We start from the raw sequence: 24,052 nt of genomic DNA on the forward strand, positions 1-24,052 counted from the left end.
ATTAGATTATTCATATTTTTTTCGAAGACCGATGTAAATAATTAGGTCGAAAATTTTCGAAGTCTATAATCAGCAATATATTTCGTCGAAACAAAAAGGCTTAAATGAAAGATTCTCATCCTTCTTTGTTCTATCTTCTAAGCAATCATATGAGATCAATACATAAATAACTTTAGGTGTTGATGAAAATGACATAAAAACCCACGTCACGATCGGACGGTCCAGATCGGCTGAAGAGAAACTTGATCATGATTGAAGGGTGAGGGACACTGGATGTAAAGTGTCCATTTCTTTCTTTCTAGAGGTAACAAATAAAAAGAAGCACAGAGGATTTAAAAGGATCTCTCCCTTTTGAGAAATCTTTCTTTTTAATTCCTAAGACCTTAATAGGCCTGTTTAAAAGAACACCTGGGTGAGAGAGGTCTTAGGGTTCCCTTCAAAGTTCAAACAATTTCGGTTTCCAAAAGGGCAGGGGCTTCCAAGAAGCACGTGGGTAACTTCGAGACTCCGTTTCCTCGGTAGAAACTGCTAACTCCCTAATGGATTTCTCTATCCCTCTGCTCAATATTGTCATTACTATGTAATCTTGATTGGTGTCGTTAATTGCTCATGATTTCTTGATCATCTTTAGGACACGGATGCATCTTTCTCTGTTAAATTGCTGGTATTAGGATATTTGCAGTTTGAGTTTTTAGATTAGGTCTTATAGTTGATAAATTATTTCTGGTTGTCGAGAAATATTTATCTTTCTTATTATAAATGATGCGTGTTTCCTGAAGAAGCGGTCATTAATAAAGAAAGGAAGAAATTCGCTCTCTTTCATTTCAGAAACCTCCATGTGATATGATGAGTAGTTTGAGAATTTGTGGATTGCTGAGGTTCATATTTTATCAGGGTAGATATGTAGGATTGTGGGTTTAAGTTGAAAATTTTAATTTATGAATTCCTCAAGAAACGAGGGAACTGGGGTTCTTGTGCCCATTGTCTACCTTATGTTCCTCAAGATCTTTGCCCATTGTCTACCTTATGTTGCTCCACAAACCAACAGGAAACTTTTGGTCAAAGTATTGCTGTTGAGAAACCTACCTCAACTTTGGTCTAATATCCTAGTACAGCTATGGAAGAGGGAATTAAAAACAAAAAAGATCAGGAGAAACAGAGGTAAATACATTGACATAGCTCAATCTGAAGTTGGATATTTCGATTCAGGGGCAACATGGGTCGATACTCTTGATAAAAGCTATATCTGCAGGAAGTGTTAGACTCATGGCATCCCTGCCAAACAGCATGGGCAATGCTGGCTGAGGAATAATTACCTTGATTTGGAATAGAATCTGTAGGCAAACCTACCTAGACTCCATAATTTTAGTTCCTTGTACTTCCTGGACTGGTGTTAATTTATAGGCAACTCTATGCACACTGTTTCCACTGCAAGGTCACCAATGTGTAATTCTGCCGACATGTCTTCATTATCATCCAAGTATTTTACCAATTATATGGGGTTAACTATAGATAACTTGAATGAAAAAGCTCCAAATATTGAGAGATTTGATAACCAGCAATATATGACATTAATTGTCTCACATTTGGGGCCTAATTTTATGTTGAAGCAAATTTAGATGAAAGAATGATTGACCATGAGATTTATTTGCCAAATTGGAAAGTAAACTAGTAAAGTAATTTAACATCTCAATTGCAATTTATGCTTATGCAATGCAGGAGAAACTCGTCCATAACATTCTATAGACATGATAAAGTTTGGACGAGGGAAAAATAGGATAATATTTGTCCTAAGAAACATATATCCCCTAAATAGTCCCTTACTGTTTTATGCAAATTGGGAGTGGATATAGTAGAGGGAAAGCAAAGGAGGAGTTAGATTCTGAGTAGAAAGAACAAACAACATAGAATCACAAGGTTCCGAAACTCAATATCGGAATCAAAATCAATTGGTTGTCTGAAAAAACAACAAGTGTCGGTTGTATCGACTATGTCGGCCGTCTCGACTGCCCATATATGATCAATCTATTTTTTTAATTACATAAAAAATTAGATATTATTTAAAAATGTAGGATTCTAAAATTTAGAAAAAGTGACAGAAAATAAGAAAATAAAATAATTCGCACATAAAGCCTAAAAACTAAAAAACTTATTAACTCAAAACCATAATGAATTTCGAGTCAGATCTAGTAAATTTCTATGCTTACAAATTGCTGCTGTAGAAGTGAGATGAAGGAGGACTCTTTTTCTTCACTATTGTTCGACAGTAGTAAGAAATGGAGAGTTAAAAGGTGGGAGAGAAAGAGAGAGATGAGAAATGAAAAAAAAAGAAAAAAAATACTCACCCGAGTTCACCAGAGTGTGGAATAGCCGGAGGAGCTTGTCGGATTAGCTTGATAATGTGTGAGGGGTGGGAGGAGTTTCATGTGTGACGGATAGAGAGTAAAAGTTGAAAACTTGAAAAGAAGACAGTTATGAACATTAATTACTGATGTTCCCTCATGTCAGATCCATTTTATATCCAACCTGAATCTTTAAAAAAACTCATTTTGGTCAGTTTCAACTGAGTTTCGGCCGATACTAGGTCGAAACCAGCCGCCATAGAAGTTCAATGCATATTATTTGTTCCAATATCTGTTGCGTTGCCTTCTTAGAAAATATGAGGTAAATTTTCTTTTGAAATTTTTCTTGAATTTCTAGTTAGTTCTCATTACAATATTTTGCTATGTGCTTCCAGATTTACTAAAGTCATCATAGGTGTATATAACATTTGCTATTCAATGTTTAATTTATTTTAGAATTAATATGGAATATGAAGTAAGTAAATTGGAGAATGAAAGAGTTTATTTATACACTTCTGAGTCATCTAGATTCACTATCTAATTTTATTTAGGTTATTTGGCTATTCATGTACTTATCTTCAATCATAGTCTCATTAGAGTTAACATATACTGGCTTTACAAAGTTTGTCTTAATTAGCTTTTCTTTGCCTTCTCATTATCTTGTTCTGTCTTCCAATCTTACAGGAACTTGCTGGAGGAAATTGGGTAGGTTGCTTGTTGAGCTGGCTTATGGTGTATATCCTTGAAAAGTCATTTGTAAGGTCTACTCCACCTATTACTGTTGCATTTCAAATTCTTCTAATGTCAAAATAGGTGAAAGGCTGACTGATTGTATTCCTCATCATTGTATGTAGCACGTAATTTTAATTATCTTTTGCAATTGAACATGGACAACAACAAAAACATGGACTTATCATGATTTATCACTATGGTGTGATGCAACAGATGTCTCCAAAATATAATGAATGTTCTGGGAATTGCTGTCCAAAACCTCTTTTGTCTGAGAATGTGGATTGTGAATTATCTTCCATCAATGTTCCAGTTTCATCCACAAGCTCCTCTGATTTATCCATTATCAATAATTTGTGCCCAAACTCTGCACCTAAGTGGGATGGTAATGTGTATAAACGAAGAAAGATGGATAGAAACTTTTCTGCTCTCCTCTCAGAAGAAAATATCACAGAAAATATAAACTGCAATGTTTTTTGCCATTCCTGCATAAGTTCCAAAGATCACTCTTCAACATTACAGAGCAATACAGGGGAAGATCCTCTGATATCTTTAGGTTCTTGTGCCAAAGATCTTCAGGATACACAAAATCTGTTGAAATGTGAAAAATGCCACCAAAAGAAGCCTATCAGTACTCTTAGCTCACAAACTGAGTCAATTCCAGATTCTATGGTGAACAGGGTAACTTCAACATTAGAATGTGAAAATACGGCAACAGTATCTAATACTGAGAAACGCGGACCTGCATTGGATCTTTACTCGGGTGCAAATGATAGATGGTCTTCATCAATATCAAATATTTCATCATTTCCAAAGACAGAAGCAGAAGATGCTGGGGAGTGTTCTTCATCTGATATTTACATTGTAAAACAATTTAGAGAATCCATGTCACCAAGGGAGCTTTGCATCATTCTTCTCAAAATTCATGGACTCCTTGGGGGAAGGACAGGCAAGAAAACTGATTCTAAAGAGGCACTCTGTGATAATGATCCCAACTATTCTCTGAGTCTGAGATGTAAAAATTGCGGGTTTTCGGAGCACCCATCGAAGATGCTAATTTGTGATCAGTGTGAAGAAGCATTTCATTTGTCTTGTTGCAATGCTAGACTGAAAGAGATGCCAGTAGATGATGAATGGTACTGTCAACCTTGCTTTAGAAAGAAACCTAAGATCTCATCTAGAAAATTGTTAAATTCCAGATGTGAACGATCTGAGCATAGGAACAGAACTCGTGGGGATCTAGTAACTCCTATAACTTCCATGTTAAAAGACATTCAGCCATATACCTCTGGGGTTCGAATTGGCAAAAATTTCCAAGCAGAAGTCCCAAACTGGTCTGGTTCAATCTCTAAGTATGTAATTTTACTCACTACAGTATTGTTATTGCTTTCATTCTTTCATTTTATTACTATATGAATGTAATCATCACATTTGAGATAAAAAGAAAAGGAAAAAAAGGGCATGGTATTCCATAATTAGAAGCACAAGCTTTTTCTTCTTTAATTTGTATGGAAACAAGGATACATAATTTTTCTGTGTCACATATCATGCTTCTTTCTTTTAATATCTAGAGATTTTTGTCATGGTCCCAAAATATGCTTTTACAAAGGTGTCACCTGGTGGAATGGTTAAGCTGCTGTATGCACCTTGGTGGCGCATTTGGTAAGCAAAACAACCTCTCTGATAATGGGCAAATGCTACTTCCTTCTGACCTCTCTAAACCTCACATTGGAGGGAGCCTTGTGCATCTAGACACCATTGTTTAGTTCTTTTATAGGGACTTTTGTCATGATCTTGTTGAAAGCTTTTTCGGGGGCATTACTCAGAGTACGCTTATGTGTTGCCCTATTCACCTTGGTGGGATGGTTGGAATCATAAAACTGCCTTTCATATAATGGGTAAGGCTGCACATATATTTCTCTAGAACTGTACTGAGTAAGAGCCTTGTGCACCAGGATGCCCATCCCAAATGCTTTACAGTTACCTTTCCTTTGTTTAACGTAGGCTGAGAATGTGCAAATCAGTAATTCAGTATACTGGATACTCAATTAAATTTCCTGAGTACTTCAGATTCCTTTTAAATTTTCTTTTTGTTGGATCCAATGTATGTGCTCATATCTGAATTCTGTAATAAATGATCTCAGACCCTCAAGATTCCAAGTAATCCTTTGCATATCACACATGTGGGGTACATATACTGAATTCTCTGTTGCTCATCTTCTTGCATGGTATGGTATGCGTGCCGTTCTTTGTGAGCATGTTGGTTGGCACATAAATATGAGCTTCCATTTTTTTATTGATGGAACTAATATAAGCTGCTATCTAGATTTGGAAATCCTAAATTTGTCAAAGAGAAACAAATTCTTGATTCTGACCAGTAGTCCATGGCTCATACTGATTCTTGTGATTTATGAAGGGAATGTTTGTAGAATGGTTTATTTTACATTAGATGATTACAACCTGTGCATTTCTTTCTTTCTAAACTCTAACGCTCATTTCTCTACTCTATATTGATGGCCTCCCTGTTTTATGATTTTATCATTGAGATAAAACTTTTTGAGCTTAAGCTTCTTGCATTTCTAGATTGTGGAGTCCCAGTTGATATATGCCTTATAGTAGAAACAGATTGATAATGATATCTTTTATATTTTTCTGATTTATAGTTTCTGTCATGATCCATTGTTCTTTGACGTCTTCTTTGTCATCATTTTCCCTGCAGTAGTCCTGACTATTTTAATGAACCCTCTGAAGTGGATCCCACAGAATTTAGTGAAGTGAACGTAAGACTTATTGTTCTTATCGTGCATTTCATTTTTCTAATGTTGCGATATACTTAGAATGTTTCGTTGTATACTTAGGGCTGGAATGCTAAAATTCAGGGGTCTAGACCCAGCAGCATTGGTAACTGGATCCAATGTCGAGCATTATTAGCTGCAAGTGGAAACAACAAGAGAATTATTTGTGGCAAGTGGCGCAGGTAAACTTCGTCAATGCATTACTTAGTATGTAGGGATGAAAACGGATCGGATAGTGCTCAACCCATATCCGGATTCATATTTTTAGTCTGGATATGGATTTGTATACGGATATTGGACGGATAGCAAAATTTAAAACCATATTCTAATTAAACGGATACGGATAATTTTCGGATAGAGGATCGGATCTTAAACGGATATTAATTGAATTTAAAATAATTATAATATTTTATTTATATATAATTAGCACAAAATTATTAAGAGTTTTACGATAAATAATTTTTTTGTATGTCAAATTTATAAAATTAAAGAAATTAATCTCTATAAATAATACATAATGTATTATTAGTAATAATATTAATATTTACTATTTAAATAAGCAAACTAAAAACTGTAACTCATTTTAAAAAATATGCGGATAAACAGATATCCGATATCCGTATCCGAATCCGAAAAATATATCCGACCAGTATCCGAATCCGTATCCAAATTTTTTTAAAAATTTCTATCCGTATTCGAATCAGATAGAAATTTTTTATCCGAATCGGGTCGGATAGCGGGTCGGGTCGGGTCGGAGTTAATCCGACCCATTTTCACCCCTATTAGTATGAAATGAGGGAGTCTTATTTTCTACTTTTCCTTTGGCATTGTTTCATAGATGTAATGTCTGTTGCACTTCTAAAGTACTTTAGGAATAAGGAATGGAATTTAATTTAGGATATGTTGGCCTTTGGATCATGGAGTACATGTACTTGCTCACCCAAGTGTTTTTCAAGGGCCATCTATTTTTATGAGATAACTTGATTGTATTTTGTTCTGATTTTTGAGTATCTTACGATCAGAATCTCAAAGGTGCCACACTATGTGATAGCAGCCTCTTGCATCCAAGAGATCATGGATCCAAGTCATGAAATAAGGTTCCCTTTTAAATAAATCTCCTATTTATAAGAGTCAGAGATATTTGAACAATTGGACTTTTAGAGTAAGCTTTTGAAAATCTAACTTAACAGATCATATTATGACATTTTCAGATAGAGAGATTTAGCAGAAGTTAAGACATAAATCAAGCATCTCAAAATTCAATTGGCTTTATTCTGGATAGATTGATGATGAAGATGTTTTTACTTTTTATCTGTCAGGAGGCTTGACTGAAACTTTAGATATATATATATCATATATTTGTATTATTGTGTGACAGTTAAATGATGCTGTCAGGGTAATTAGGAAAATGTCAAGTGGCTTCCCAATCACAATACCTTCCCAAGGAGTCATTTAGTTCTGGGCCATGAGAGGTGGAAGGATGTGCTTCTGTATATATATATATATATATATATATATATATATAAATATAATTTGTTTCTCTGTATTGCTTCTTCATTTTCTTTTGTTTGAGACCTCTCTTCCTACTTCCTGCATCTGGTTGCTTACATTGTATACCTTATGGTTTTCAATAATTATTCTGAAACATTTCTTGGTTTGATTTTGATTTATGTAGAAAATGTAACTTATCTCATGCTTCATGTTACAGGGCACCCCTTTTTATTCTTCAGACTGATGATTGGGATTGTTCATGTTCTGTTCTTTGGGATCCAGCCCATGCTGATTGTGCTGTTCCTCAGGTGACTGCTGACATTGTAGATATACTTTGCTCACTTAGATATTTAAGTATCTTAGTTATAGTTTCCATGTCATTTTTACCAAATAAAATCTTTTGAATGTCACAGTAGACCAATATGTGACCTCACAATTAATGTATGTTTGGATCTGAGCCCACTATGGTACTATATATTTGACCTTTATCCCCAAAATGTCGTTCAGTTTTCATACCCAGACAGCCCTGGCCCTTTTCAATTGGAGCTCTCATCTCTGTTGACCTGAAGCACTGACCTAACTGCTCAGGGGAAAGAGCAAAGAAACACTGGACATAATACTGATAACAGCATGAGCTCTCATATTCTAGCATTCAGCTGACTGTCCAGGGAAACAGTAAAGAAGGCTTGCACATTATACTGATAATAGCATAACCTAAGAAATTAGAATGAGATGGCAACATATGGACAATCAATCAAAATCGATGCAATAATAAAAAGGATCTATCTTGATTAAAGAACATAAAGACAAACTACGTAGATTCTTGAATTTTATGCAAGGTGACGTGACTATTGCTGAATTTTATATTGGTTGGGAAAAATACTGTTAGATTTAGCTGCACATATAGTTAGAATGCTGAGTGACCAATTATCTGAATAGGCTTCAAGAATCAGTCTTTAGTGTAGCGTAACTGTAGCATATTTTGAGACGACTATTTGCTCTCTTTTACTAGGTGATAAATGTTATTCATCAATGTTAGGACATAATATCACCTTTCCTTCACAATAACTATGATAGGTTAACGGAAAATAACCAGTATGGAAGAGATTCCTATGTGGAAGTTCAGCTTGCTTGCTGCATGAAGTTCTGCTTGTATAAAAACAACTGATGAACTATCATGTCAAGTAAAATTTTTAGTTTTTAACTATATGTTCCCACTTGAAAATCATTAGGCTCGTGTTTTTCTCTCCTCAAGCTATGTTCTCTTGGGTGTATGCCTGCTTTTTGATATGTGTCTTCATGTATAATTAGTCAAAGTAACATGTGGTTAACAATTGTTTAGCTGTGTTTCAGTAGTTTCTTCCTGTCTTCACTCTTATCCTGATATTTACTTCATTATGCATAGGAACTGGTGACAGACGAAGTTCTTAAGCATTTGAAGTATATAAATATGGTATGCATCAGTAGCTTCTTATAATGCTTTATCTTAAAATGCTTTATACTCGTGAATTCTCTATTTGGTACTCTTCTTACTCATGTATAGTCTGTTGATTACTCTTCTTACTCGTGCATACATTGTCAGTTAGGACGACATATTTATTTTGTACTTCTTTGCATGACAATTCCTCTATTTATATGATTATATAATCATGTTTGTCTTGATAATTTTTTTTAATACCAACAGATGTCCCACACGCATATAGTTTCATTATAGTATGCCTATAGTTACTATTCCTTTTTCATATTTGATTGATACAGGCAACATACTTTAGATGTTATGCTCTTTCACATTTCCTTGCTTAAAAGCAAAAGAGACCTGTAAGGCTGTAACCACCTTCTTTCTTGCTTGTCTTGTAAAATTCTTTAAATGGGGAACTATAAGGAGGCAGGTTGACTCAGGTTGAGCAGACTTACAGTCTTACAGTCTTACATGACCCAATCACATATGGAAATGTTTTCCTAGTCAAGAGTTCGGACTTGATTTTCCAAGTGCAGATAAGAACAGACCTTAAATGTCCTGGTAGGGATAAAAACAATCTGTTAATTACAGATACGGTAGTGACAAAACCACATCTACATCCGCTTCTCTTTTTGGGGTATAACTACAACTGTGATAGTAGATAAATAGTGAGATTGTTTGCTATATTTGCTTTATGGATAGGCATGCAGGTTGAATATCCCGCATATTCATTATTTGATTTATAAAACTATAAGAAATGTGATAACTCAAATCTACAACAAAATTAATAAATATATAAGCAAAGTGGAGTAATTGACATAAAATTTGAAACAAACTTATTTTACTCTCCACTCTTTTAATAATCTTAAACTGCACGGATATACAAATACATAATCTAATAATATTCTTCAACTCATATTCGTATCCAAATAAGCCAATCTGGATGCAGATATGAATAGGGATTTGAAGAGGGATAGAAATCCATATCTAACAAAACCCGGATATGGCACCAAATTGAATAGGATTGACTGACTTGTCAGTCCAACACCTTAATACAGGAATACGAATTTTGACGCAATAAGGAACACAATGCAGAATTTATGTATGTTGCATGTATGCGTGTATATATATATATATATAAACAAGTGCCCATATTCATGCTGAGTTGCCTTATAAATTGCCTGATCCAGGTTTGATCCAGCTTACACTTGGAGAGAATTTTTCATAATTTTTCATTTAACTTGGTAGGTAGTTGACTGGGTGTGTAGTGCTAAGCAGATCAATAACTTGTTGCCCAATGGTAAAGCAATAACAAATCAATTAAGATTACAAGAATCAGAGAGTACAAGTTTAGCAGCACTTAGTTCAAAACAAAACACATGCTTTCCAGTTGTTTCATTAACTTTAAAGCATATCTAAAAGAGATCTTGGTTATAGTAGAGAAACTACTGCAAAATTTGGTCCTGTCACCATAAGTTAGGTTCTTAAATCAAATAATCTCAGCTTCAATAAAGGTGGTGATGGACACAGGTTAAGAGTTCCAAGTACAACTTGTGAGATAAGAATATTCTTGTATGACTAACTATGCTAATGTTTCTATCCTTTGTATCTGCTAAACATTTAAAGGATTCCTTTTAGCAACTTCTCTGTATGATAATATAAAGTACAGGGAATCTCAACAATATTTGGAACTTCTGGAGTCATAATACTGAGTTCAAGCTCTTTCATACTACAATGGAAGCTGAGATAGCAACCTTGTCGGAACAAGTCTTAGTCGTCATTTGAAATACCGATGTGCTGGCTGTTTGCATTGTTTGTTAATATTCACATCCTATCTAGGATAATAATGTACTTTGCAAGTGAAACCTCACATGGGATTAAAAGTTTCAACTGCAGTTGCAAAACTCACGCATACTGAGCACATTCTTTGGCCTAAGCTTGGTTGCCAATATGATAGAACTATCACCATTATCATCAAATCGGAAGACTTCTCGGGTTACTAAAGTCATAAGATAGTAATATATTCTAATTTATAGTAGGCCTGCTTATTTGATTTATTTCATATTCTCTCTTTTTTTTCTTTTTTTTTTCTTTTTGCGATGATTTTCATTGTTATTATGCTTTTCTGAATGAACATTAATTCTTATGCAGTTAAGGTCTCGCCTTGTTGATAGAGAGAGGAAACTTGGTTAGATTAAGTGATGTTGCTGATAGAGGGATATCAAACAGATAAATGTGAGTTTCTCTCCATTTCAGGCTTTTGATATGCCAGGCTTCTATTATATCCAAATATGTCTATCATTCAACTTCTTGCATATTTTTATCCTGGCACTTCTTGTACATTCCGTTTGTGTATATTGTGGTATAAAAGATTAAATAGAACAGCTGTTCCACCTTGATATATTTGGTTTTGGAACACATATGGGGAATCATTTGGGTTCATTAACAGCAGTGGAGCCACAAAAAAAAAAAAAATTTCCTGTCGAACCTGTACTGGAGAAGAAAAAATAAAAAATAAAAATCCATCAATGGAAACCTTCTCTCATTGTTCAAGTCATGTTATTATTGGTCTCAATTTGCTATTATTTCCTTTTCTTAACTTGAGTTGGGGTTAGTTGTGGATTTCTTTGCTCCATGAACAGTGATTGGCCCAAGTGCTTGTTTTGTGCTACCATTTCTCTCAATAAACTCATATGGCAACAAGTGCCCCTTTGTGTTTCTTGATTTATCGAGCTTTATCAAGTTAAATAGAGTGTTGAAAACACTAAGATAGGAAAGAATAAGTTGTGTCAAACTTTGATACCACTTCAGGACTGAGAGTCAACTTTAGATCAGCAGATGAGAAAATAAACTGTCAGTTTGCTGTTGACATGTCAGGTTTTGTTTCTGATACTGCTCAATAAGAAGCAATGTTTCTGATACTGCTCAGTAAGAAAATAATTACCTATCTACTACCACTTGAATTTTTTTAAGTGCTGCTCTCATGATTTTTTTTCCTTCATTGAGATAAGTGAGAACTTAACCATTTGAATACTGTCCCATTAGAGTCGTGATTTCTTGTTGATTCTAAAGTATAACTAGAAAGCTAATAAATCATGGTAAACATTAGAAGAGGCGAAGGGATAGTCTTGAGTTAGTTAAAAGAACTTATTGTGTAATAATTCTTGAATTCTAGAGGCATCGGTATTTAACGAGACATGATTAAGTTCTCACTACTCTAGAAAAAGAAAATAGTAAATATTGCAAGAGAACTTAATCTCGAGGCTTCAATTAAAAAACTATAAAGAACCAACAAGGTGGATTAAAAATAAAATGGCATGCAAACAGTTAGCCTTCTGATACACAAGATCAAACTGGGGCAGAGAGCTAGAAGAATATCCAATCTACCTTTGGGTAATAGAACAGTATAATACAGCTACAAGCATTATCCATAAGTTCAAACTATCAAAAAACAATTAAACTTCAAATGTTTTGACTTTCTGAATCAGTATTTCAGCAATCCAAAGAAATCAAACCAAAATCTTTCTTGATTTACTGGTGAAGTTCTATGAGATCTGATTCCTTTGAGACTAAGCAGGATAAGTTAGCATCCCATATTCCAATGAGGGGGCAACTATCTTGTACAACAAAAGAGTTTCTAATTTGCCACCATTAAGAACAAGAAACCAAATAAATGAGACAAGGCAAAGCTTATTTTAAGGAACAACCTAGATACTCATCATTCACATCAATTTTCTCAACTAAAGAGAAACCGGCAATGCAGTAGAGCAATCGGAGTCAATATATTGTACTCACAATAAAGCAATGCATTTGCATAAAAATCATAAGAAGAAAATATTGTGTTTCAGTATGGAGTTATTCATGAGAGTGAAACACTGATAGCAAAATTAAAAACAAGAGACAAGTTTATTCCAGCCCTTCATGCAAATGAAGCAGATTGGCTCCATCCTGGTTCACCCACAGAAAAGCTCTTCAACCCTGTGCTGGTGCAATGTTAGTATTACCACATTGGTCATCAGTATAATAGCGTAAAGTAATATACATACTCTTTATGCGATTATTTTCTTAAATCATGTTTTACATATCACTTTCTCACTCAAATCAACTTTTAAATAGCATAAAATAGTGTGATGGTGGGATTGCCCTGGCATGTGTCCAATGAGAGTACCTCCTAAGAAAAACAAAAATGACAGCATGCTTCACTTGATGGCAGATCCATATGCTACCATTTACCTTCAGTTCATGAACAGCAGATAACAATGCCATGCATATCGCAAAGCAGGAAAACTACCACAATGAGCAACATCTGATGAACTCAGATTCAACATCTGCAGTAACATTTTTCAAATAGAGGAGAAATGTTCGTTCAATTGTCCTGGAAAAAGCATATCTCCAAATGTTCTGTCAATCTCATCTCTATTTTTGCAATTTTTTCTACATCATTTGTTACAGCCTCATTACTGTCAGATTGACACAAGAATATTCAAACGGATCTAGCCACTAAACCTACATGTCAACAGTCAGCGACTATTATGACGACATAGTCCATAATGAATCAGGTTTAATAGCACATCCATCTGCTCATATTTTCTATTTGGGAGAGCTGAATAACTATCAAAAGGCCTCAGATTATCAATCAAATCCATCGACATCAAAATTACTGGGAAGAGATGTATTTTGTTTGGGGCTAAACATTATTTATTTTTTCCATTCTAATACATAACACATTATACGCTTACTTTCTCGCAAAATGGAAAATTATAGTTGAAATCAAACTTAATACAACCAAATAGGATGTGTTATTTTCGAAGTTAATTCGCTGAAGTTCTCGTATAAAGCAATATGTGACTTAAACCAGTGATTTTGAAAGGCATGTGCGGTATGTGGGCGATCACCCCACCGCATAGTATCTAGGCAGTATGCGAGCGCATATGCAGAATTGCAGATGCCCAATCGGTCCAGTATTATTAATATATAAAAATATAAAATAATTGTATACGATATATGCTATATACTAATATAGTATATAAATTTTTTTAATAGTCTGCTAAACCCTAAAACCTAAACCTTGCCCACCTCTCTCTCTCTCTCTCTCTCTCTCTCTCTCTCTCTCTCCACTGTCCGACTACCAATTGTGGGCTCACCTCTTTGTTCTTTCTTCTGACTCTCTTGTGCTCCTCTTTTCTAGGGTTAAGAGTTTGGGATCGACCGAAGAGAATGAAGAGAATGAAGAGAGTGAAGAAGAGTTAAAATCAAGAGGATTGAGAAGAAATTGGGGCTTCACAAGAAGACCTATGAGAGTTTTGCTCGCTGCCATGTGCTGCTCATCATGTGCTACTCGCCTCTCACCATGCGCCACTGAGAGAGGAGAGGGCTCAAGAGGATTGAGAGGTGGATCGAGAGAGGAGAGAGCTTGAGAGATGGATCAAGAGAGTAGAGGATTTAGGCTACAATATTTTCTTAAAGTAACGCACAACCTGCTATTATTTCTGCCTGATCCGCTACCGTCGTCTCAACCCGTCAAGCATGAAATAGGCTTGCCAAAACCTGCTAATGCGTTTCAACTGCAATTTTCCAGTGCCTTGTGTGTTGGCAGGGCAACCAATGTCCACCACGCTAAGGCAGCCGCTAAAAATGCTTTTCAATACACTAATAGCGTGACATAAAGAGAAAAATAAAAATAAACTAGAAGTTGGTTGCCTTGCCATGAACAGTCCATGAGGGGTCATTTTTGGAGGTCCCTAATGGATCATTTTCAATGTGTTTTGTATAAGAATGGATAAAATAATAATAAAAAGAATGGCACAAACCCTTCAATGGATAGTTCCAAGACAATTTAATATATAAAGTGATTATCAATCTATCTTAAATTAGGCACAGGAATTTCTATGAGCAAAATCAGTTAGCATATGGATAAATTCAACCACTAACACTAACAACCATTATTCCAATGATTTGGTATAGCTCAGTCAGCACTAATATATTTTGAGGTTTGTTACTTGTTTTTCTTATCTGTGATACTCCCCCAGTCAACAGTTAAGACAGGGCATCCTAGATCAGAAATGGAACATAGAGAGCCAGATATACGTTATATTTCATTAAATCCGAATAAAAAAACTTCCAATTTTTGCAAGTAACAAAAGCAAGAGTATCATTTTCTTATTTATACTATTCGATAATGGATTCCACCGAATTAATCTGTAAGTAGGCAAACAAACCCCGTCCAACCCATATTGCAGGACATGTAATATCAAAAAGCCTGGATTCCCATTTTACTCAAACTCGCCCTCAAATTAAACCACGTATCAATTAAATTGATCATTAAAAAAAACATCCAGATTCACATAAAAATTCATATTTTATGCAAAATCTGAACTCCGCAACTCAAACCAAAGATCTAGTAAACAAAGAAACCTAAAACAACCTTAGATTCCATTCTAGATCAAAGATCTGCGTTAGGGTTTCAGATCAAACCTGTGATGTATAGGACCGGGACTAGTGGTGGCCACCTTCGCCGCCGCCGGCGGCGTGCTGCTGGTGCTCGAGGTGGCGGCGCTCCTCGGGGAGCGCGACGAGGTAGGAGAAGATCATGCCGCCGATGCAGACGTGGAAAAGGGGCTCGACGGAACTCGTGTCGATGTACTTCTCGATGTAGCGATCCACCGCCTTGTCGGTGGTCTTCTTGATGTGGTCCCACGTGAGCCGGGGCTTGAGGAATCCGGGGAGCTCCCTCACCTTCATGCCCTTGATCTCGTTGTAGAACGCCCGCAACGCCATGGATGGGGAGCAGAAGCCAAACCCTAACCCTAACCCAAGAGTTCTCTCTCAATCTCGATTGCTCGACTCGGGTCGATGGTGGTCTTCTTTCGATGGGAGATTGGGGTAAATAAGAAAGGGGTTAAAATTAAAAAAAAAGAAAAAAAAAACTGAAAGAGAGAGAGAGAATTACAAATAACACCCTATATGTCATTTTATTATAAATAACTCTATCTTTTCATTATTTATAAATAGAACCTCTTATTTGCGAAAAATATCAAAACTACACTCGACCATTTAATAAACATATATAATACAAGATTAATTCAATTAATTATAGACCAAATGACGTCTCTAAAATAGCTTGAAAATAAATCCAAACATCAATTTTCAACGGCTTAGAACCAAATCAAGCCTAGAAAATACTAAACTTGCATCAAAATACCGAATTTTACAAAATCAGCTTAATTCTTGCCGACTAAACTTATCTTTTATTATTAGAAGAAATGGTAGAACCTAATTATTCTCATAAGACGGGACAAGGAGAGGAGACGGAGGGGAGGAGAGGGAGAGAGCTAAAAATTGTAAAAATAAAAAAGGCTAAGAAAATTGCCCATGGATTCGTCATTGCCTAAAGGCAGTTCCCATGGCGAACTAGACCTTAGTTTTTAGGACTCCTTCCCAAATGAAGGAATAGGGAGAAGGGGCAATGCTTCTTCGAAGAAGTTCATCGATGATAATAAGAAAAGAGGATTATCAGTTTTCCATCGAAAGGGACGGTCATCCTTGTCATTTTGCTAATAGAGCAATGTTCTAAGGTCTTAGGTTGAGGACCCCAAGTTAGCATTGCTTTCGGCTTTTGTAAATTGTGTCATAGTTAACCAGATAATGAAAATTGTTGGTTTTATAAAGTCGATTTTGTAAAGGATAGGAGAAGGCACTGGACCGAAATAAAATAAGAGAAAAGAGTTAAAAGGGTTGCGATGAGAAGAATCTAACCGCCACCAAGGTCCATAGGGCATCCAAGAATGGACGCCCAACAAGAGGTGTATTATTGATGACTCCAAACACACAAGATTTAGAAGTTGATTGAGGCATGAAGCTAAGAGCAAGACAATATTTTTGAGGTTAATGGCTAACTTGATCTCAACTTTGTGAAAGAGGATTGTGTCGTCAATAAATTAGAAGATAGATGACAACACAATCCTCTTGTCTTTAAGGATCCAATTCAGTCTAGTCTTAATGGATTTGAACTTAGCTCAATATTACTGGACTACAAGCTAATAAGCTATCGTGAAGTGAAATCGAGTCTACAGTTGCACTACAAAAAAAAGAGAATTATTTTTTTTATCTGTTTTAATTTAATATTTCTACTTGTCTATTTTGATCCTATCGAGTAATGACAACCATTTAATTTTTATAAAAAAAAACTTATTTCGCACGAGTTAATTAAACGGCTATAACCTAACAACGGCTATGAATCGCTCTCTGTAAGTTCACCCCATTTATCACAAGCGTACTCCTTTTGGATTGTTCCTATTTGGAGAGAGAGAGAGAGAGAGAGAGAGAGAGAGAGAGAGAGAGACGAAGGACGCGATGGTAATGAAAAGGAGGTATGATGTTATCAACGACCTTCTTAATCCTTCGAGTTCGGAGAGCGAGGGAGGGAGGATGGAAAGCGCGAAGGAAGCGGCGGGGTATATATACTCGCTGTTACGATCGCCGGAGAAATCGCTCTCTCTCGATCACTCTCCTCCTCTCGCGTCTCCTTCTCTCTCTTCTCTCTCTCGATTAGGTTTAGGGTTAGGGTTTCGCAGGCCGGCCGAGGTGGGGGAGGAAGAGAATGGGGACGCTCCAGACCTGGCGGAAAGCCTACGGAGCCCTCAAGGACTCCACCAAGGTCGGTCTTGCCAAGGTCAACAGCGATTTTAAGGTTTGATATCAGAAATCCTTTTAACCATCCTAGAACTTTTTTAAAGAATTCTTCTCGATTTCGATCTAATTCTGCTATTTTTGTGTTTGATTTGTTGGAAGGATTTGGACATTGCGATAGTGAAGGCAACAAACCATGTTGAGTGCCCACCGAAGGAACGACACGTTAGAAGTGAGTGAATTTTGGGTACAATTGGCAATTTGCCCTTATTTGATATAATCATTTAATAGATACGATTTGGGATTTTTTTTAATTACTAAAGGTCGTCTTTTTATTTGATAACTTGCATTATTCGTTAATTTTTTATCATTTTCTTTTTCTGTGCTTCAGAAATATTTTTTGCTACGTCTCTAGCACGTCCACGAGCTGATATTGCTTATTGTATCTATGCACTCTCAAGAAGGCTATCCAAGACACGGAACTGGACAGTATGTATTAGCATTAATTTCCTCTTAAAATTTTATTAATTTCGTTCCTTTGGTCAAAGTATTCAATGTATATATTGTGATGGAGAATACCAAACTGTCAGATGACTTGAGTTGTTCATATATTTTTAAGTTTCACCATTTACCTTATTTACTTCGTATCCTTTTAACATATCTTACACCAGCATCGAGTATAATTTTCACTTTTCTGAAATCTGAAAAATTGCAAGAATCTATTTCTTTTTCATGTATAGTAACTTCCAGCAGTTCAAAATTTCAACTATATGCAGTATTATATTTACTTCAAACTTCTTAGAAGCTTGAAATTGATTATGTATTTCTTTTTCATAGAAACAATAACAACATTTTCTTTTATTGAGATCCCTTGGGAAATGCTATAAGTTGGTAATTATGATCTCTTTTTATTGAATGATGGGTAACTGATCAAATATTACAGGTGGCTTTGAAAACGTTGATAGTTATTCATAGACTACTGAGAGAGGGTGATCCTACATTTAAAGAGGAGATTTTGAACTATTCTCATAGGGGAAATATATTGCAGATATCCAACTTTAAGGATGACTCAAGTCCTCTAGGTTGGTTATGCAATATATATTAATTGGAGATAATAGCTACTTTGCTTATACAATTTGTCTCCATTTAGCATGGAGAAGTTGAAGCTGAACATTTGATAATTGTCAGATATATCCTTTTGTAGCTTGGGATTGCTCTGCATGGGTACGAACATATGCTCTCTTCCTAGAGGAACGGCTTGAAAGTTTTAGGGTATTAAAGTATGACATTGAAGCTGAGCGTTTATTGAAATCTCCACAGGATACTGCCAAGGTAACCAGGGTGCTTTTCAATTTTAGTGACCTGATAGTGGTAGGCTCTAATGATTGTAAGTTTCTTCTTTTTTTGTTTTTTGGCTTTTATGCTGCCAGGGACATAGTAGAACGAGAACTATAGGTTGTCCAGATCTTTTAGAGCAGTTGCCTGCATTGCAACAGCTGCTCTTTCGCCTTGTCGGCTGCCAGGTTGGTTATATCAAATTCTGGCACTGGTACCATGTTTGAACCTTTTTTTCTTTTCCTTCTTATGGATTTTGGTTCCTTTCTTATTTGGTTACTGTAGCCTGATGGTGCAGCCTGCACAAACTACGTTATACAGTATGCATTGGCTCTGGTATGTTCCATTATTCTTTACTCTTCAATTATAGTTCTAAATTATGACTATGGAACTCAACTTTCTCATGAATATTTTATGTGCTAGTTTCCTGAAGCTTTTGCTGGACTTTTATAAACATTCTGTCTCCGATAGAAGAAATAAATTTAACCTTTTACCTTCCATGATTAACATGCCAATAAGCCATTTGCAAATATGTCAGTCTACAGACAACATGGTGCACAAATCTTGTTCCAAATAAACCAATATCGGCTCAGATATGTGAAAAATTAGCGTAATTTGCACTTTGCACCACCATTTTGATATGGAAACTATCGAGTTTGTATACAGCTTACTCATGGATGGCAGAGGTCATTCATATTAGATCTTGACTTTGAAATTTTAAGCCGAAACTCTTATGTTTCTAGTGCCCTCTTTTCTTTTGGAGGTTGATATATTTTATTCTATTTTTCTGTTAGAATGCTATTGTGGTTCTTTAAGTGATGCGAAATATCATTTCCTGTTTCCTGCGTCTTTATTTCATAAGGAAGCTACATGTCAGTTCTGGAAGATCAAGAAAACATTCCTCCTCTTTATCATCTTACTTTAAGGATGTCTTATGCTTGCTTCTCTTGGTCTTTGAATGCAAGACTTCTGGACTCCCCTATGATTGAGCTTTCTCATTGGTTGTGGGATTTCATATATTAAATTAGACAGGCTAAAAATTATGCTCTCCCCTATGAATAAATATTGGATAAAATATGTATATTTTTGTCTTATCTATAATATCTTATCTTTCTAAACACTTGCATGAAACTTACGGAACCTTTTAATGTTATTTAGGTTTTGAAAGAGAGCTTCAAGATCTATTGTGCAATTAATGATGGGATCATCAATCTCGTGGATATGGTATTATAGTTCATCCTGATGCTCAAATAGTCTAATGCATTCTTCATGACAAAGAACTTCAGGTGCTTTAGTTTTGTTCATGTTCCTGGCTGACCTTTTTAATTTTTTTAAATTATGTTGCAGTTCTTTGAAATGCCAAAATATGATGCCATCAAAGCCCTCGATATCTATAGACGAGCTGGTCAGCAGGTATTTTTTTTATCGATATATTATGCTTCTCGTGGCGGACAACTGTTAAACCAATGGTTGTTTAATCAATGTCTTATTGTTGCAGGCCGAGAACCTTTCAGAATTTTATGAGTTCTGCAAAAATCTTGAACTGGCCAGGAATTTTCAGTTTCCCACTCTGAGACAGGTTACGTACATCTTTACTCTAGTTCAGGATGATGTCCATTCTTCACCTGAACCATGAAAGCCTGGCCCAATTTTTAGTGGTATAAGATTTAAAATTTCCTACATGAATGTTAAGAATGTTTTAAGATAAATGCTAAATTTCAGTCAAATTGTGAACTGTTTTGCTCAGGGAATATTAGTTCTCTTTGTGTAACTTAATGTGGGTTTAGTTTTTATGAGAACTATTTCTTTCAATCTGTATATTTCTACCCATAATAGGGATTGGTATTTGTTTTTATTTTAAGCACCAGTACTCCTCGTGGTCATTTCTTCTGTGGTTCACCTTTTTGCAGCCACCTCCTTCATTTCTTGCAACTATGGAAGAATATATTAGAGAAGCTCCTCGGATTGGATCTATTTCAAGTAAGGCACTGGTAAGTTGTATTGGCACCATACTTTTCCAGTGTAATATTTGAGCAAATCTCATCCTTAGTCACTCTTAGATACTCTTCTTTGTGAGGCAAGTTTTCTTGTGGCTCCATCTTGATTATACCTAATCATCTGTAATTAGGCTGTTTAATAATGTCCATTAGCTATTCTGAATAATGTTGTTCAACTGAAAAAAATAATTTCTTATTGAAGACTCTAGAGTCAGACAAATTTGCTTTTGGACATCTATATGTCAAAGTGATGTTAAATATACCCTTAACAAGGAAGAAATTGGATTTATTTCCACCATTCTTCACTACCAAAAGTTCTGGCCACAGACAGAAAGTACCAAGTCATATGTTTTAACTCTTCCCATGGTTCTACTTATTTGATTAAAGACCTTGGAAAAATATATGAGCATGCCATGCAGAATCATGCATTTCGGAAGATTGAGGCAATCTTGCCTTTCTTTTGAAAGTGTTATGGACCTGTTTACTCATCGGCATCTTCAGAATAGATACCTGATATTTCATGGGAAAAATACATATTTGATTTGTTACTTCATACTTCAGAAAGAAGAAAATAAATTATTATGTGGATGTCATGTGTTGCCTTCTAACGTCAAAGTACCATGGAAACTTATATAAAATGAACTTATTTTTCTTTCTTTATCTCACCATGTGTAAACCAGGAATACCAGGAAAGGAATCTATTAACCTATAATCAAGAAGAAGCTCCTCCTGAAAGCGAAAAGCATATAGAAGATGAAAAAGAAGAGCCTGCCGAAGCTGAAGAAGTACCAGAACCAGTCTTTGAGACTGTTGAGGCTGTTGGGCCTGAACCTCAACCTTTGACTACTGGAGATTTATTGGTGATTTTTATTTTATCAGGAACTGGATTAACATTTCCTTGCAACTTATTTCCAAGTTAAGAATTATAACTTTTTTTTATCATCATCATACAGGGCTTGGATGAAATAAATCCCATTGCTGCTGAACTTGAAAATAGCAATGCATTGGCTCTAGCCATTCTACCACCAGGTAGTTCTAATTGTCGTTGAAATTCTGATCATGTTGTCTACTAGAGAAGGTATGCATGCATGAGGAGAAAAAGAAATAATTTTTTATTTTCTTATCTAACCATGAAATAGAAATCTTATTGTTTCCTTCTACTTGCTTCTAGCTAGATAATGCAATAGTGTAACATTTTGTCACCAGTGACTTATCTTTTTATTTCCACAATTATTTATAGGGGAAGATGTAAACGCCTCGACTACTCATGACTTACTTGCTTCTAATCCTTCTGGGTGGGAACTAGCATTAGTCACTACCCCAAGTAACAATACTGGACACGTGGTTGATAGCAAACTGGTTAGTACAATTCTCTCGTACATGTTATAAATCTCTACTAGTTTTACTGGAGTGAATACTGCAAATAAAATTACTTGGAAAGAGGATTCACTTGTGGGCTGTTCATATATTTCATTCAAGGAAATGCTTTCCAGTTGATTAAAATCCCATGGTAAATTCCATGATGAACATCATACAGACAGAGGATTGACACTGCTCGTCATGTTTGTTTATTGTACAGCACAAAGTGAAACTAATTCAATACCCCAGCTGATTAAAAGAACTTTTTGCTGAATATTCATGTAGATGTCACTTGATCGTTGATAGGTAGGTTTTTGAATGTTCCATAATGTGGTTGACCAATAGAGGAGTTACAAAGTTATGCACCAGGAATATTACAGCTATAAAGCTATTCATCTTGTGGTTCTATCATTTGTTATCATAACTTTCCATTACCAATGTGGAATTACATGCATATAGTAGGAAGGATGATGATAAATAAATTAACACTAAGCAGCAGTGGTTAGCCAAGTCTTGGTGAAAAATAGGAGGGAAGGTGCAAGAAAATCTCTCTGGCTCTAATATTGGAAGTTAGAATTATACAACCAAGAAGTACATGAAGTTATGCATCCTCTATTGATGTCTTATCGATTCTCAGATATATGAAATCTATGTTGCCACTTCTATGTTTCTGAAGAAAATATGCAATCTAAAGGTTATTACTTATTACATGTTAAAGAATAGTGTCTTGATAAAACTAGAATAAGGAAGTGATCATTGTCTTTTCAGAGATCTCTATTACCAGGTCATGGCTTTAGCTATTTCAAATCTATAGTTAGATATGAGCAGTATCCTCTATACACATGTAAACACATTCACAGAACATATATGTTGGCCTTACACATACAAGAGACGCAATGACAGGCTTAAGCAATTAGGTTGTATGCTCAAGCCTTGCTATGTTAATAAATATGCACTCTAAAAATTGTGCATCACTCATCTAGAAGAGAAAGCAAAATTTACTCTTCACTTGCCATCTGTATTCGATTCAACAGGCTGGAGGATTCGACAAGCTATTGCTCGACAGTCTTTATGAGGATTCTGCAAGGCGACAACAAATAGCAAGCGCAACATATGCCGGTAGTGTAGTGGCAAATCCGTTCGACTCCAAGGATCCTTTTTCCATGTCTAATAGCATTGCACCACCATCCGGTGTCCAATTAGCTATGTTGGCACAGCAGCAGCTGCAATATTATCAGACACAGCACCAACCACAGTACTATGAGCAGCAACAGAAGATGATGATACCATACCAACCTCAAATTCCTCATCCCCGGATGGCGACTGCAAACCCCTTTGGTGATCCATTCATTGGATTATCACCGAATCCTCCCACACAAGGCAATCCAAGTTTGATATGAAATTATGAACTGGACAGTTTGTTGTTCTTTGAGTGGAGTGTTGTATAATTTTCTCCTCATAATTTCAGAAGGTATAGCAGAGAAGGGAGTGTTAACTGTTAATCCTAGGGAATGTCTTGTATAGTTATCCCTGATTGATGTTTCGAATGGGTGATAATTCTTTGTTCAATTCTTCTTTATTGACCAAGGACAGCACTTAGTGTATTACTTTTTCTGTGAAAAATAAGTTGAGTATTCCCGTTTATGTGTCAAGAACTGAAGAATTTGTTTAAATTTTGTTACATTTGAATGCACTCAAAATTTCAAGTTCATCCTAGTGAACTATCTAAATTTTTTTTTCAATTTTTTCAACTGCAAATTCTACCATCACCACATAGGGAACTTATGTTCAACCAGTCGACTTAGTTGGCTGTCGCCAAATTTGAAGGTCATAATTAGAGATATATTCGTTAGATAGCCAGTTAACTTAAAAACTTATATAGCAATAAACTAACAATATAGATCATGACTATACCAC

General features: G+C 35.6%; 3 protein-coding genes across 13 annotated transcripts; 2 read left to right on the top strand and 1 right to left on the bottom strand.

The window, feature by feature from the left end:
* Window positions 1–338: 338 nt before the first annotated feature.
* Window positions 339–14,302, top strand: LOC140793454 (uncharacterized). 10 transcript variants are annotated; one of them, XM_073144936.1, is made up of 9 exons: window positions 339–518; window positions 3,027–3,098; window positions 3,288–4,423; window positions 5,791–5,851; window positions 5,930–6,048; window positions 7,575–7,665; window positions 8,763–8,810; window positions 10,968–11,051; window positions 14,005–14,302. In XM_073144936.1, exons 2-8 carry the CDS (start codon window positions 3,072–3,074, stop codon window positions 11,007–11,009), a joined length of 1,524 nt encoding a protein of 507 aa, XP_073001037.1. In that variant the 5' UTR covers window positions 339–518; window positions 3,027–3,071; the 3' UTR covers window positions 11,010–11,051; window positions 14,005–14,302. The 10 variants fall into 10 exon arrangements, with proteins under 10 accessions (XP_073001037.1, XP_073001043.1, XP_073001046.1 ...); XM_073144940.1 differs by having other exon boundaries at window positions 343–518; window positions 3,288–4,405; XM_073144944.1 differs by having other exon boundaries at window positions 378–518; window positions 3,027–3,188.
* LOC140793456 (uncharacterized) lies at window positions 12,602–15,703 on the bottom strand. Of its 2 annotated transcripts, none has more exons than XM_073144947.1 (2): window positions 15,291–15,703; window positions 12,602–12,799 (listed from the first exon to the last, which is right to left on the bottom strand). In XM_073144947.1, the coding sequence occupies exon 1, from the start codon at window positions 15,591–15,593 to the stop codon at window positions 15,312–15,314; it is 282 nt and encodes a 93-aa protein (XP_073001048.1). In that variant the 5' UTR covers window positions 15,594–15,703; the 3' UTR covers window positions 12,602–12,799; window positions 15,291–15,311. The 2 variants fall into 2 exon arrangements, with proteins under 2 accessions (XP_073001048.1, XP_073001047.1); XM_073144946.1 differs by having other exon boundaries at window positions 12,602–12,794; window positions 15,291–15,701.
* Window positions 15,704–17,145: 1,442 nt separating this feature from the next.
* Window positions 17,146–23,779, top strand: LOC140793865 (putative clathrin assembly protein At5g57200). Its single transcript, XM_073145613.1, has 15 exons — window positions 17,146–17,505; window positions 17,607–17,676; window positions 17,836–17,933; window positions 18,388–18,526; window positions 18,649–18,776; window positions 18,875–18,967; window positions 19,065–19,115; window positions 19,938–20,003; window positions 20,127–20,192; window positions 20,278–20,358; window positions 20,690–20,770; window positions 21,457–21,636; window positions 21,730–21,805; window positions 22,017–22,135; window positions 23,170–23,779. The coding sequence occupies exons 1-15, from the start codon at window positions 17,416–17,418 to the stop codon at window positions 23,533–23,535; spliced, it is 1,704 nt and encodes a 567-aa protein (XP_073001714.1). The 5' UTR covers window positions 17,146–17,415; the 3' UTR covers window positions 23,536–23,779.
* Window positions 23,780–24,052: the final 273 nt, after the last annotated feature.

This window comes from Typha latifolia, chromosome 8 (genome assembly GCF_019914945.1).
Source record: "Typha latifolia isolate L0001 chromosome 8, TyphaL0001v2, whole genome shotgun sequence".
NCBI lineage: Eukaryota > Viridiplantae > Streptophyta > Magnoliopsida > Poales > Typhaceae > Typha > Typha latifolia.